The 14,211-nt window shown below is 39.1% G+C and overlaps 1 protein-coding gene across 4 annotated transcripts in view; it reads left to right on the forward strand.

Moving 5' to 3' along the window:
- The window catches only part of kiaa0825 (KIAA0825 ortholog), a 126,166-nt gene that overhangs the window by 6,199 nt on the left and 105,756 nt on the right, over positions 1–14,211 (forward strand). For all 4 annotated transcript variants that reach the window (XM_052556455.1, XM_052556458.1, XM_052556456.1 and 1 more), the window contains 3 exons: positions 982–1,120; positions 6,804–6,972; positions 7,103–7,781. In XM_052556455.1, coding sequence (XP_052412415.1) covers positions 990–1,120; positions 6,804–6,972; positions 7,103–7,781 — 979 coding nt within the window. In that variant the 5' untranslated portion in view covers positions 982–989. The remainder of the gene's footprint in view (positions 1–981; positions 1,121–6,803; positions 6,973–7,102; positions 7,782–14,211) is intronic.

A 14,211-nucleotide genomic window follows, 5' to 3' on the forward strand; every position in this document is an offset into this window, starting at 1 on the left:
GTTTTGGTTCCTCTTTATATTAGGCCTTAACTTTGTACTTACATAAACATTTGTTTTACTTATTGTGTTCATATTGTATTACAAAACACTTCTGCTGCTATTGTGGTGGTATGGGGTAAAGTAAGGGGTAGGTTTAAGGTTTAAGGGATGGGTCAACAGAAATTAATTACAGATATAATACATGCAGGTATTTTTTTTTTCCATATAAGTACAATGTAAAACATGTATGTACACAGTACATATATTGTATTAAATGATTCATTTAAATGTAAGTACATAGTAGTCAAAGCCACTTAATATAACGTGGGACCAATGTTCTCTATTATAGATCAATTGTTGATACCAAGGATGATAACTATTACAATAACTATAAAGATATAGTTTTCAAAATAATTGTACACTTAAAACATTAGGGAAATTCACACTATAACTGTAAATGATTTTTTCTAAGTATTTTTACAGCTAATGAAATAAATAAAAGTATGACAGCCAATCAGAATCCATCCTTTTTTCAAGAACTTGAGCATTTACAGCAGAAAATGACATAGGAGCAGTGCATGTTCAGCAGAATGAATGAATGAAGGGTCGTTTACTTTGTAACTACAGTTTGTGTATGTGTGTTTATAGTTTTGCACTGTCTTGGCATTCATTGTGGACAGCAAAGTAAGAATTTCATTGCTCAGAGAAACTTGTTTTCCTCAATGAGTACATGACAATTAACGCTTTGAATTTTGAATCTTCACACTAAGGGCGATTAGTATAACAATATCTAAAACTATGACAGAAGACAAAACTGCAGCACAGTATAATAAAAAAACATTCATAAACAATATTATCATTGGTTTGGATGCTAATATAGTTGTTGTTGTGTGTGTGTGTGTGTGTGTGTGTGTGTGTGTGTGTGTGTGTGTGTGTGTGTAAATATATATATAGAATGTTTTTAAAAAAGAAAATAACTTTATATGCATATATGTTTTGCAGGGAAGACAATGGACTGGCAAGGTGACTTCCTGAATGACCATGCATTTGTGGAGCTACAGATGGAAGGAATCCCCAGTGAGATGGACATCCAAAACCTGATCAGAGACACAGAGGAGAAACTCAGACTTAACGCCTGCAGGTCACTAGCCTAGACGACTCACAAAAAAAAAAGAAAAAATGTTTGAATGATAGTGTAGATGTTTGCATTTTCAAGGCATAAGTTTGCTGTGATCTGCTGAACATTGTTGTTCTAAATGAAGTATTGTTGAAATTGACAGAGTGATTTGTGAATGGATTGAAATGTAAAAATGATCAAGAAATCAGTTATGATTTACACAATTTATCATTTTTAGGTCTGTGTGTTTTTTATTATACCATTGCATTCATATAGGACACAAACAATAGCAATGTTCCCTATTTTATAGAATAAAACCTATTTCTATGCTCAATCCTGAGATGCTAAGAAAAAAAAAATATGATTATGGATTATGTCATTTACTGGTATACAGGGAATACAGCCTTTCATCTCAAACACATAAACACACATCTTGTAGGTTTTTAATGGACTGACCCATTCAAAATGAGACAGTTTCATTTTGTATTGATCCTCCGTGTGCTTCAGTCTTAAAGGTGCTGGTTCTTTACAAGGTTATTGATCACCCTCATATAAAATGCATCAATATTTTAATATATATGACCAAGGGTTTGTGCTACAAGGATACTGTATGAATTGCTACTCTCAGTACTGTTGGACGAGACATAAAATTGCATAGGCAAATATATTAAGCACAAAGATTTTTTTGTCATGTAGGAGATGTAACTGCAGGGCGGTAGCAGTTGTTTAGTGCTTGAGTGGATATTGTATAGCACTTCATTTTCAGAGCTATTATTTCCACAGAAGCTTCCTCCAGTGTCGGTAATCCTAACATAGAGACCACATGATTAATTGAGGGTTGATGAATAGCACGCCACTTCATCTGAAATCAATGAACTTAAACACATTCTGAATGCAAGCTTGCAGCTAGACGTCCTTTTTGTCCATTGTGATGGAAGGTTTTTTGCATTATCAGATATTGAGGTTTTGTTGTCGGCGAAGGACATGTTGACGAGCGCCCCTGAACTTGTTTCTCTTGCTCCGTTTTAATTCACAATCTTTTTACGCCGATAATGCACCCCAGACTCTCACCTGCATCGGTAGTTTTGGAGGACATGCTCCTCACGACTAGATTTCTGTTTGTTCTCCTGATCCTTCCCTGTCTACCCTCCCTGATGGCTCCTCTCTCCATTGTGCCGCCGGTTTCGAAAAATCTATCTCTGCCATGCTTTTATCCTTTATGTTGCTCTGAGGACACGCGCAGACCAGAAGGGTCTACGCTAAATGTGTTGTGCGTGAACAAAGGCGGTCTTACTCCCCCCTGCCATTAGACACACGTTCTCATTCCTGTCTGTCCGGCCTCTCTCCTCTCCAAATGGGAAAGTAATAATTGAAGATTCCACATCTTGAAACGAAAACCCTTGTGTGGGTAATTCAAGTATTATTACTGAAGGCTGAGACAGTTTTTCTGCCTCTCTAAGCATTAAAGGGTTATTTTGTGTTCTTGGAGAAAGATGGAAGATGGGGAACCATTATAAGAACAAAGAACCCGGATAATAGGGAATTGTGCCTAGGAGAAAGAGAAAGGGATGGTGGGAGGGGTGTAGCTCCAGCGGTCGGTCGAGCCGAGCTGATGTGGGTGACGACTTTGCCCTTTTCTGTGACCTCCTCTGGGGTGGGCCAAAGCTGTGATCTACACCTGCTACCTAACCTACTTATCAGAGGACTAACCCAAGAAAAGAACGGGAAACTGGAGATTTTGAGGCTGCCTGCCTCGTTTCTCGGTCTTAACCCATTTATGGGTCAACGAGACGGGCCGCCTCCTCTCGGTTCTAGGATGTCGGAGATTTGCCTAAGAGCCACTTCCTAATTGAAGGAGATTAAGATAGCCTGTCAAACAGCCTTGGATCTCCCAAATTGAAACGCTGTTATCCATTAAGCTTCATCAAATCGGACACTCAGGGAGGCCACCGGCAGTACGCCGGCTCCTAATGAAGTGTCAGCTATAGTCCAGCGACAGGAGGCCGGGCTTCGGATTTCAACCCGGCTTATGGAAGATAGCCGCAGTGGCATGCCAATTTACCTCGTGTGTGCGTCCTGACAAATAACCCGTTGGGGGTTTGGCACTGGAGGAGGCTAAGCAGGCCAGATCTACAGTCAGCGGGATCCACTTTCACAGGTCTCATTGGGTCCGGCATATTCAGGAAAAGAGAGGCCTCCTTTGATAGCTCCCAGATAGGCTATTTGTTTCCTGGGCACATGACTTGGTGCTCACTGAAGCTGGGGGTTATTTGAAAGAGATCTTTTCCTCTCCCTCCCTCTTACCCTGCTATTTCCTTCTCAGCTTCACTCTCCTGGAGCGCGACAGCCCACCCACACTAAATTAATTTTGACAAGGAACTTAAGATAACGTCAAAGCGCTGACTAATCAGTGTATTGGGTTTCTGTAAGGCAGAGAGCTGTGAAACATGCCATCATATTTAATAAAAGACTCCCGTTGCCTCTCTCTTTCTTTCTAGTCCTCTTGTTCTCCCCCCCCCCCCTCCACCCTCTCGCTCTCTCTTTACCTGGTCTGTCATGTCTGGTTTGTGCGGATTTGAAAAACAATTACAGTTTTTGGAAGCGTGATTGGCAGACAGGGAGGAAGCAGAGAATGAGGCTTAAGGGAGCTTTCGCTAGTCTCTGCGCTCAGGGTTTTGTGTGGAGCTGGTCTCCCTGAAATTCCTTTCAACTTCCTCTTTTGTTGTTGTTTGATTTAAAGGGTAGATTAATCAGGAATTTTTTTGTGTGCATGTGAGGCTGTTGACGGTCTTTTTGGCTTTAGTCTGTGTGTTTCTCTGAGACGGTCTCTCTCTCTCTCTCTGTCTGCCTCTGTTCTTTCTTTCTTGTTGTGTGTGGCTGTCCGAATCAGTGAAAATCGTGTTATTGGATCTGATTAATCTAGAGGAGGTTAACACTCCTCTGCAGGTGAGGTCAGATGATAGGGAATTTTGTCTTGACTTCATCTTTTCCACAGAAAAATATGTCTGTTCACCTTTATTTTTTGTATAAATGTTGTATTTTTTTTGTATTGTATGTACCTATAATTAGTTGTATGTAATCATAATTCATAGTTGTGAAATGTTCATATTCTTAGCTACATCGTTAAAGAGCAATCCATAAATAAAAAAAGGACCAGTGCTTAATCTAATATATTATATTGTGTCAAGTATTATACTCTTTATAGGTCTCTTTATGGGAAAATAGAACAATGTATTTTACTGTTGTTAGTAAATATGGTGAAAAAAAAAGATTGCATAGGGTATGATAAGGCAGTGGTTTCTGCAACAGACTATTGTAATTACATAATATTTAATATTAACAAATGTTTGTTGTTGTTATTTTTTTTTATTTTTTTAAGTTATTTGTAAATTTATGAAATTTGGTGCTGTGTTGGGTCACATCGGTAACCAATAAAAGGCGAGTTCCCAATGTGACAGTGATCATGAGGGGGAAATAAACCACTTGTTCTAGGATGATTTGATTACAATTTAAAAAAAATAATATTTAGGAGGGATAAATAGAATGCTTTATATATGCAGACTTTATTCAAAGAGTTGCTAAAAGTTTCCCAAAAGCTCCTTTAATCTGATTGTATTTATTTATTTATTTTGAAAGTTACTCATTTTGATCCCATCTGTGATGATCTATTCATATGTGAAGCATGTCCCTTAAATATTTATTGCTGCAATGTGAAACTCTGACACATCATCAGTGGCAGCCGGGCAGAAGTTTGACAGCAGCTGCCCCTTTGATTGATGCCAGTCCTCATGAGTGCTCAGACCAACACTGTCCGTGACTCGCCTTCAGTGATCGCTGACCCCATCCAGCGCCGATACACAGAGGATTACGCAGAAGTGTGTGCGGATGAGAGATGGGACTTTTATGAAGTTTTAGCGTTGTGTGGCTGCACAGATGGAAGCTCGTTTAGACCCTGCTGTTTGAGCAGAGTCCTGGGGTGACGCCTGGCTCAGCACCGGCTCTGAGCACAAATCCTTATTTTATTAGAAACATTAAACAGACTTAGTCAGTATATCTGCCTTTCTGCTAGCTCTGGATGGCTACACTTAACTAATGTATAAGAGCTAAGCTGAGCGATATCCTTGAGTTAACAACGTTCACAGAAAACACAGAGGAGCAAATAATTGCCATGAACATGTTCAGAACACCATAGTTCACACAGAACTTCTCAAAATAGACCAAACTGGTAAAACAAAGTAAATCCGCACATTTAAATACAATTTGGCTGCTTTTGTCAACACGCGTTGACTATAAGAGGAATTTCATCACTATAAAAGGGCAGTTTTGTTTGTGTGTCTGTGTCGACAGCATCTTTAGTGTGTAAAACTGAATTTTTATGTTCCCTGTTAGCGCTTGTGTTTTTACAGCGAGCTTTAGGCTGTTCATTAAACAGAATGGGAAGATTTGCTTCTCCAGCACGGTCCTCTCGTCACACATATTTCCTTTTTACTACAAAAAGAGACACATTTGTTGGATTCCTGTCGCCAACCTTGCATTTTAACCAACGGAAAGAGCCCTCTTCGTCTTTGCTTTCTACATTATTCAGCTGCATATCGTTAAAATTAACAGCCCTTTATGTTCACTTTATGTTTGCTCTCTTTTTTCGAGGAAGTAAAACTGTGTCAGGTTTAAATGGAATTTAATAAGCTGCCATTCGAAGGCATCTGGACTCGTGCATAGCCGTGGTGTTTACAGCAGTGGTTTATGTCGCTTTGTAAGGGTGTGTTTCAGCTGCCGTGTGTGTGTGTATGTACCTGTATGGCTTTACGGCTTTGTGTCATGTCTCATTTTTCACGGATAGAAGGAGACAGAAGTGCTGATGCCGTGTGGTTATGAGGAAGATCGACTCATCCTGTGTCGTTGAGAGAGATGTGCCACATGCCGAAACATGCACACACAACTGATATATTGATGTCTGTGTTCATTAGCCCCGATGTGGCTGATATCAGCTGTAGAGTGACATTAACCGGAGTGTACTTGAGTTTAAAGGGACAGCTCGCATGTAACAAATTGTGAGGGTGTATAAAAATTATTTCAGTGCTAAAAGTTCAGTGTAATTCAACTGCGCAATGTGAAGTCAGACAAAGATTTTCTAAACCGGATGTTCATGTTCATGTTGTGTTTTTTTTTTTTTTTTTTTTTGGCATTTTATTGATAGAAGAAGTGGATCAAAGTAAGCAGTTTTCAAACTTGAATGTTGAATGAATGTTTTTAATTACATTTTCCAAATATTTTATTTTATTATAATTTTTTTCAAATTCAAATTTATGCATATTTCATCCACATAAAAGTGCAGATCACGTGGGCCTAGATTTGAGAATTTGCTTATCACAATTGTATGTAACTTTGTAAATTAGAAAAACAGCTTCCAACATTTTTTCTCAGCCTTTTCTATACACCGATGCCACTTGGCTATTATGTATGTATGTATGTGGAGGTCAGCAAACAAGTATGCAGGGCAAGTAAAAATCTGAACTACTGATGTAAATGAGTCTGCAGAACAAATCTTTGAACCCTGGGACATGACTATTTTAATATTGCTGTAAGTTGATTTAGTGCCATTAAGATTAAATAATTGTGACAGTAAAAGTAAATCACTTACATTTATGAATTTTATGCAGAGTTTGTACCCATTCTTGAGAGTGTCTGCTTCTTCCTTTTATTATAGTATTGAACAGAACCTGAAGGAACTGCAGGCCAAGGTTGGAGAGGCCAGTAGCGGAGAGAGAGTTCCCAGTCCAATAGAATGCCTCCAGTGGTTTAGTCAGCGCAACTTGAGCATCCTGAAACCAGTGGCTACGGGACACCAAGAGCTTCTGGACTTCCTTCGAGCTTTGGTGATCAAAACCATACTTAACCCCAAATGCAATCTGTCCAACAGACATCATCATGACATGTTTTGGAATAGTATTGATTTCACATTCAGTTCTTGAAGTTTTTAATACTCTCTGTCGTATATTTTAACAGCAAAACTCACTAAAGGCAGAGGATGCTTTTGAAGAGGCTATTCTACATTTACTACTGAACATCTCTACTCAATGTGGCGTTGCTTTCCCTACTTCCTGCCCTGCATCTAGCGAAGAGCATTCCTCATCTCCTAACTTATCCATGCCATGTGATGACCTTGCTTTGGAAGTCCGGAAGGCATGGGATGATGTTCGTTTCTCATTGCGGAGCCACTTACTTCGCAAACTCCAGATGATGACTGAACCAAGCAAGACTGAGGGAGAACTGAGTGTTGGGACCAAGGTTCCTCAGAAGATCTTCTACCTTCAGCAACTGTTATTCCTCTACCCTGAAACAAAGGTCTTCAGCTGGTACCAGCAGCTTCAGATCAAGGCCGTCCTCAGTGTTCTCCAAAACTGCCAGAGCTGCATTCCAGGTGGGCAGAAGGGCTTCGACAGACTGACTCTGGGCTTTCAAACCGCCTCTCCAGCTCTTTGCTCAATGCTTCGGGAGGAAATACATGTGCTTAATGGAGTTGCAGAACCACATAAGATCATTGCCTTCCTTAACCACGTCTACCTGAACACAGTGGCACAAGAACTAGGTGTGCTGATGGACAAGGAGGTCGAGACCGCACTGAAAGACAACACTACGCACAGCATGAAAGGAGGCAAGATGTCCAGCAAGAAGTCTGCTGTAGGTCAGTGGCTTAATGCTCTACTCTTCATTTTGCACATAAAACTGGAAGTAATTAAAATTGTTTTAATCGGTTTGGCTGACCGCTAAAGTACAGAAAAGTTGTTGTTATTGACGTTTAAATAGTTTAATGTCTCACTGTGCTTTGAAATGAAATAATAGAACAAATAAACAATTGGAGAATCAACTTTTTGACTAAGAGTAGTACCCTTGGCAGAAATAATAGCGGAACACACTTGTTTTTTAATGAAAACTAAATTTTGTTTGTAAAGTTTTTCCAAACACTGATGCAGAAGTTTCCACAAATGTGTTGCACTTGGAGGTTTCTTTGCTTTCACCCTTCTGTCCAGTTCATCCCAAACCAACTCGATAGGGTTTAAGTCTGGAGACTGTGCTGACCATTCCCTGATTTGAAGCCTTTACTTCTGAGGTAGTTCTAACATAGCCTGGAGGTATGTTGTGGGTCATTATCTAGCTGTAGGTTGAACCCCTGACCAACTCATGTACCAGAGGGTATTGCATGGCTCCAACATGCTGTGGTAGTCTTTTTGGTGCAGGGTGCCAGGGTGCCACTCACTCTTGAACTGGAAATTTCAGTAGTCCACTGGAAGTAAACCTCTTCTTTTTTTTTCAGAAAACTTTGACTGGTATAGAGTATATTATTTCCTGTAGTTTAGGTGTACAGATTTTTTGGCGCCCTCTAAAAAAAGAGCTCTTTGCTGCATAAAGTTTGCTTGGTTTATGGCTTCAAACCTTTGAAAGATATTTATATTTTTGTTTGAGATGCTTGCAAGCTAATGTTAACTTAGCACATTGCACCAGTGCTTACAAAAACTTTCCAAACTATTTTTGATTTCTTGTCACTGTTAAATTAATGAAAATGGAGAAACTGTGTCTTGAGTTGAATGAATCATTGTACACAACACTCTAAACATTTTCAGAACAAAAGTCCTTTTCCTACACTTATTGGCCAAACGAACAAAAAAAAAGCTATTGGTTGGTATCAATTATTTGTGTGTTAGCATTCTTAGCATTGGCAGAAGTGTGTTTATGGTTCTTGGAACTGACAAAATAAAGTTGCTGGGGCTATCAGAATAAAAGTTATTCTCTGACACTTGTTGGCCAGACAGAAAAAATGTATCATTGAATGCCAAAAAAAATGGGGGGTTGGCAATTTTTGGGTTGATCACTACACCTAACCCTAAAAATCACATGAAAAAACAGATTGTGGATGTGTGCAGCTGTTTCTGGGAATTTTTGAAATAAACTGAAAAGGGAATTGGACTTCATGCTGATAACCAAATGTCTAACTACATGAAACTAGTACAATATGTGACCCACCCTGAACTGAACCACAAAACAAGTCATAAGGGTCACCTTTTGGAAACTGAGATATATACATCATCTTTCCATCATTTTTCCAAATAAGCTTTCCATTGATATATGGTCTGTTAGGAAAGGACAATATTTGGCTGAGATATAATTATTACAATATCTGGAATCTGAGGGTGCAAAACAAACAAACAAGAAAATTGCCTTTAAAGATGTCCAAATTAAGTCCTTAGCAATGCATATTACTAATCAAAAATTAAGTTTTGATATATTTACAGTAGGACATTTACAAAATATCTTTATGTAATATGATCTTTACTCAATATCCTAATAATTTTTGGCATACATTTTTTTTTTGACCCATACAATGTATTGTTGGCTATTGCTAGAAATAAACCAGTGCTTATTATGACTGGTTTTGGGGTTTTAGGGTCACATATAAATATTCCTTACTTCCAGGCATCTTTTAAATCATATTTAAAGGATTGTAACAATCACCGTTTTATTATCTTATTTTTATTATCTTTTTTTTTTTTTTCTCTGTTCTACTGATATTATGCCAAGTATTGACAGATCAGTATTAGACTCACTTATACTCCTTCTAGAGACGTCACTGTCCATTTTTGAATGGACTCATTAGGGCTCCTCTTCCATTTAATTCACATTCCTGCCACAATTCACTAATTTTTACAAGCAGCAGACACTTTTCCTCATTTTCCCACTGTAAAGACAGAATGAGGGAGCAGTAGGGCTCAATAATTGGCCCTGTGTCCATGGGGCCACTTAATTCAGGTCCATAGACCTATAAAGGGCCCAACAATCCTTCAAACACAATAACAGGGGCACTGCAAGTGTGTATTGCTGGAAAGTGACTGTAATGTGTTTCAGACACTTATGAGTATATAAATAATGTACTTACAACTCTGTACCAGAAGCCCGTAGGCAAAATTTAATGATTGAAATAGTTGTCACATGCCTCTTTATGGCTGGTTTTCCAGCTAACAAACGTCTCAGGAAATCTAAACATGAGGTGAAATCAAACAATGAATGCTTTGACAGTTTTTGATGGTTGCAGGGTTTGTGTTTTAGCAACATAGCTGAAGTAAATGACGAATAAACGGTACGCTTTCAATGGAAGGCATCAAAACAACCTGCCGTTTCTCTTCTTTGTCTTGTTAGGTGATATTTATTGTGCTTTATTCATTCTCCATATTTCCGCGGAAAGCCTGTCTGGGAGAAGTGGTGGTGGTGGGGTTGTGGGGAGGGGGGGTGAATCTTGACGCGCTGTCCCACGGGAGCGATGCCGCTCCTGGCATCACACACTGTCAAGGCACTGAAGCATTTAACAGCTTTTCATGCGCAGATATGCCAGTTCCTTTAACCCCTCCATCTGAAAGGGATGAACAGACTTTGTTCCCCCCCTCCTTCACCAGATGTGGGAGTCTCAGCCCTTTGTACCCATCTTCTTCCATCCCTTGCTTTTCATCCCTCTCACTTTATGTCGTCTTTTTTTCCACTCCACTTTTTCTTAGAGGTAATGGGGTGAGGGCTGGGCTCAGGAGACTGCCATACAGGTCAGCTGATCTGGAACAATGAGGAGTTTAAATCCTTACTATCACACCTCAGTGGATTTGTAGCAGACAGGATAAAGAACTGAAAAGGTGGAAGTGAGAGACAGATAGTGTATTGTGTGTGTGTGTGTGTGTGTGTGAGAGAGAGAGAGAAAATAAGATCTGGCTGATGTTTGTATGTTCTTGCACATACAGTGTATGCGCACATTACATGCTGTATTTGAAACACACAGACACTGGATATTTCACATATATGTCATTTTCAATTCAGCCTGAAGAAGGTATATAGATTTCTGTGATGTGCTGCATTCTCAAAGGAGACTCTTTTTTTATTTATAGTAAAGCTTACAGAAAATCAATATTACTTCACTCACTTTTTGGTAGGGCAAGGTTTTCAGTTTGTATAACATACAGTAGGGTCCAAAACTATGAGACTTCACTGAAAATCTGGAAGGTTAAACAGAACATTTCAGTTTTTCTTATGATTAAAACAATAAACATGACAACTTCGTAAGTCTTGCTTTCTAGGTCACTACTAAAATAAGTAAGTTTGTGAGCATGTGTACAGACGGTCAGATGTTTTTCCACTGGAGCTCAAGATGCTCTTTGAATCATCTCGATCATGATGGGGAACATGTTCTTTAGGTGGATTTTTTTTTTTAAAGCAAAAGGGGGGCAAACCAAATAGTACTGAAACATTCTGAAATGTTGAATTTTTTCACTATAACATTGAGCTGTAGTTTGTATGCTGATAAATTCGGTATGCAATGAACATAAAATGCAATTCAAAAGCATTTTCACTAGTGGTATCAGACATTTACACCACATGGTATTTATGTAACGTGTTGTCAGAGGAGATCCATCATTTTTTAATGCAGCAATGTGCAGGTGCATATACCTATATGTAGTCTGAAAACAAACAACCAAAAAAATAAAAACCTTCCACTGCACATACACTACCATTCAAACTAAATGTATTCATAAATAAATACTGTTCTTTTAAAATGTATATTCATAAAATAATCCTGAATAAAAATCCTGATTTACACAAAATATTAAGCAGCACATTTTTCTCTTTTTTCTTTTTCTTTTTAAAATGTGATTTATAAGAAGTTTTTTTCTTTCTTGAGCACCAAATCAGTATTAGGATGATTTCTGAAGGATCATGGGACACTCGATACTGGAGTAATAACTTCTTCAGCTTTACCATTGCAAATGTAAATTACATTTTTAAATATTTTAATAGACCCTAATTTTTGAATGTTTTTTAAAAACTGAAGGACAGTTCAAATTACTTTCTGTGGTCGTTTGTGATTTGTGTCACATATAACCTAACCTTTATTTAACATGGAAAATCCTGTTAAACGGTGATTCAGAGTTTTTTTCTTTTAGTCTTCACCATACCATAATGTTTTGTTTACTGTGTGTTAATCAGTATCATAATGTGATTTATGTGAAGTTGTTTACCTGTGGGTTCACTGTGTATTTCTCAGTAATTGTTCAAATATGTCAAGCGGTTCTGTTATACCTGCCACTGATTTTGTTTTAGTAAATTTGACTAACCTATGGCTACAGAATAACAATTGCATCTAATGCTGCCAAAAATAGACAGAAGTGGAGACTCACAACACCAGTTACTCCTCCCTGTAACGCATTAATAAAGATATCAAAACCTGCCATTTTATTTATTTTTTACCTCAAGAAGGGCCGCCCACCCCCTACTGCATCCCAGCTGGACTGTGCCTCTGGCATTGAAGGAGCCAGTTTAGTGTGTGTCAGTGGAGCAGCTTATAATGCCGTCTGTCTCAGTGAGCAGTGGGCTGCAACAGACAACCCTCTGCATGCCACAGCAGCCAGACTCCCTCAGGCCGTCAGGGGGCTCCACATGTGGCCGCTTCAAGCCCCGGGGCCCCGCCAACCACAACACCACCAAGAGCACATGTCCTGTTATATGAGACTGAACTGATCTTTGCATTTACAGCTAGCTACGTGCTTTTCCAGCTTGCTTTTTCTCTTTTTCAGCTCCTTCCAATATCATGGGAAATGTAAAAAAAAAAACATCTCTAATCCCCAGAGCATCCGCATCTGTACGGATGTCTGTCTGTGACACTTGGCAGAGTTGTTGTGGCGCTGTCACTCACAGGCGGCGTAGAGCGCGTCTTAGACGTGGCTGGTGGATAAATGAGGCTTTTTCTGAATGGCTAATGTTCAGGGTCAGGCCACACGTCAGGAACAGGAACGCCGCTGAACGCCCGTCGTGTCTTTTTAAGATCGGCCTCTCTCTCTTTTTCCACTTTCCTGCCAGAGAGGCCAATCAACACCAATATAAGAGAGTGAGGAAATGAAATCAGTGGCTAAATTGTTGCGTGATTGCCCATTCCCTAAAGATGCCGGGCAACATTTGGAGAAAAGCATTTAATAATTGCTTTTAGGGCCATGTCAGACACATGCAATTCCCTGCACTAATGGCCCAGCTAGGCAGAACACGGCCTCAAGGGTCAGAGCAGGACAAGCCAGCCAGCGAGAGCTGGGTCTGTGTGTGTGTGTGTGTGTGTGTAAGAGAGACGGAGGAAAGGAGAATGAAAGAAGAAATGAGGGAGCAGGCATGGAGGAGATGAAGTGGCAGCGAGTGTAACCCAAAGGGGAAATGCACTTCAGTGTGAGTTTAATACACCAGGCCGGGGATTTGGCAACCTGCCACACAGCAATTGTTTACCTTTTTGCTCACTGGCTGCATCTGTTCTGTTTTGTAAACGGCACTAAACTATCTGCCCGTAAACACTGGAATCAATAACAACTGTTTGGGGATTTCCCAGCCTCCCCTACGATTCTTTCTTTCTTCTTCTTTTCTCTCCCTAGCTCTCTCTCTCATTTTCTTTGTGCCATTTTTCACTGCCTCCCCCCTTCTAGTCAAAGCAAGTGTGACGTGAATAGTTTACAAAAGGCTTTTTTTATGCCGAAGAACACATTTGAAGAAAAACGATATGGCTTTGCAAGTAATTTCATTTATTATCAGTCATTATTCCTCGCAACCATGCTTGATGTGCTGTAACTTTCATGGAATGTCTCTATACTCTTAAAAAGAAATGTTCTTTACTGGCATCTATGGTTACATGAAGAACCTTAAACAACCATGGAACCTTCCAATTGTACAAAAGGTTCGATATATTGGAAAATGTTCTTCATACCAGGAAAAGAAAAAAAATTATATTTTAAGAATGTTTTACTGAAAGGTTCTTAGAGGAACCCAAAATTCTTCAGTGAACGTCCAAGGAGGCCTCAATATAAATGAACATTTGAGGCCAAACAACTTAAAATCTAGATATTTGTAATCAAATTATATACAAATGCATTTATTTTAAGAACCAGACTCTCGCTTAATAAATCAGGTAGCCTAATTTAAATGGGATTTTTTTTCATACGAAAAAGTCATGCAAATTATAACGAATAGCCTATATTTTTCTAATTATGCCAAGCTCTAAAACATTTTATTGGATAGAAACTTCATCCAGTAACCCTAGGTCAACTGAA

Source organism: Carassius gibelio, chromosome B5, assembly GCF_023724105.1.
Source record: "Carassius gibelio isolate Cgi1373 ecotype wild population from Czech Republic chromosome B5, carGib1.2-hapl.c, whole genome shotgun sequence".
Lineage (NCBI taxonomy): Eukaryota > Metazoa > Chordata > Actinopteri > Cypriniformes > Cyprinidae > Carassius > Carassius gibelio.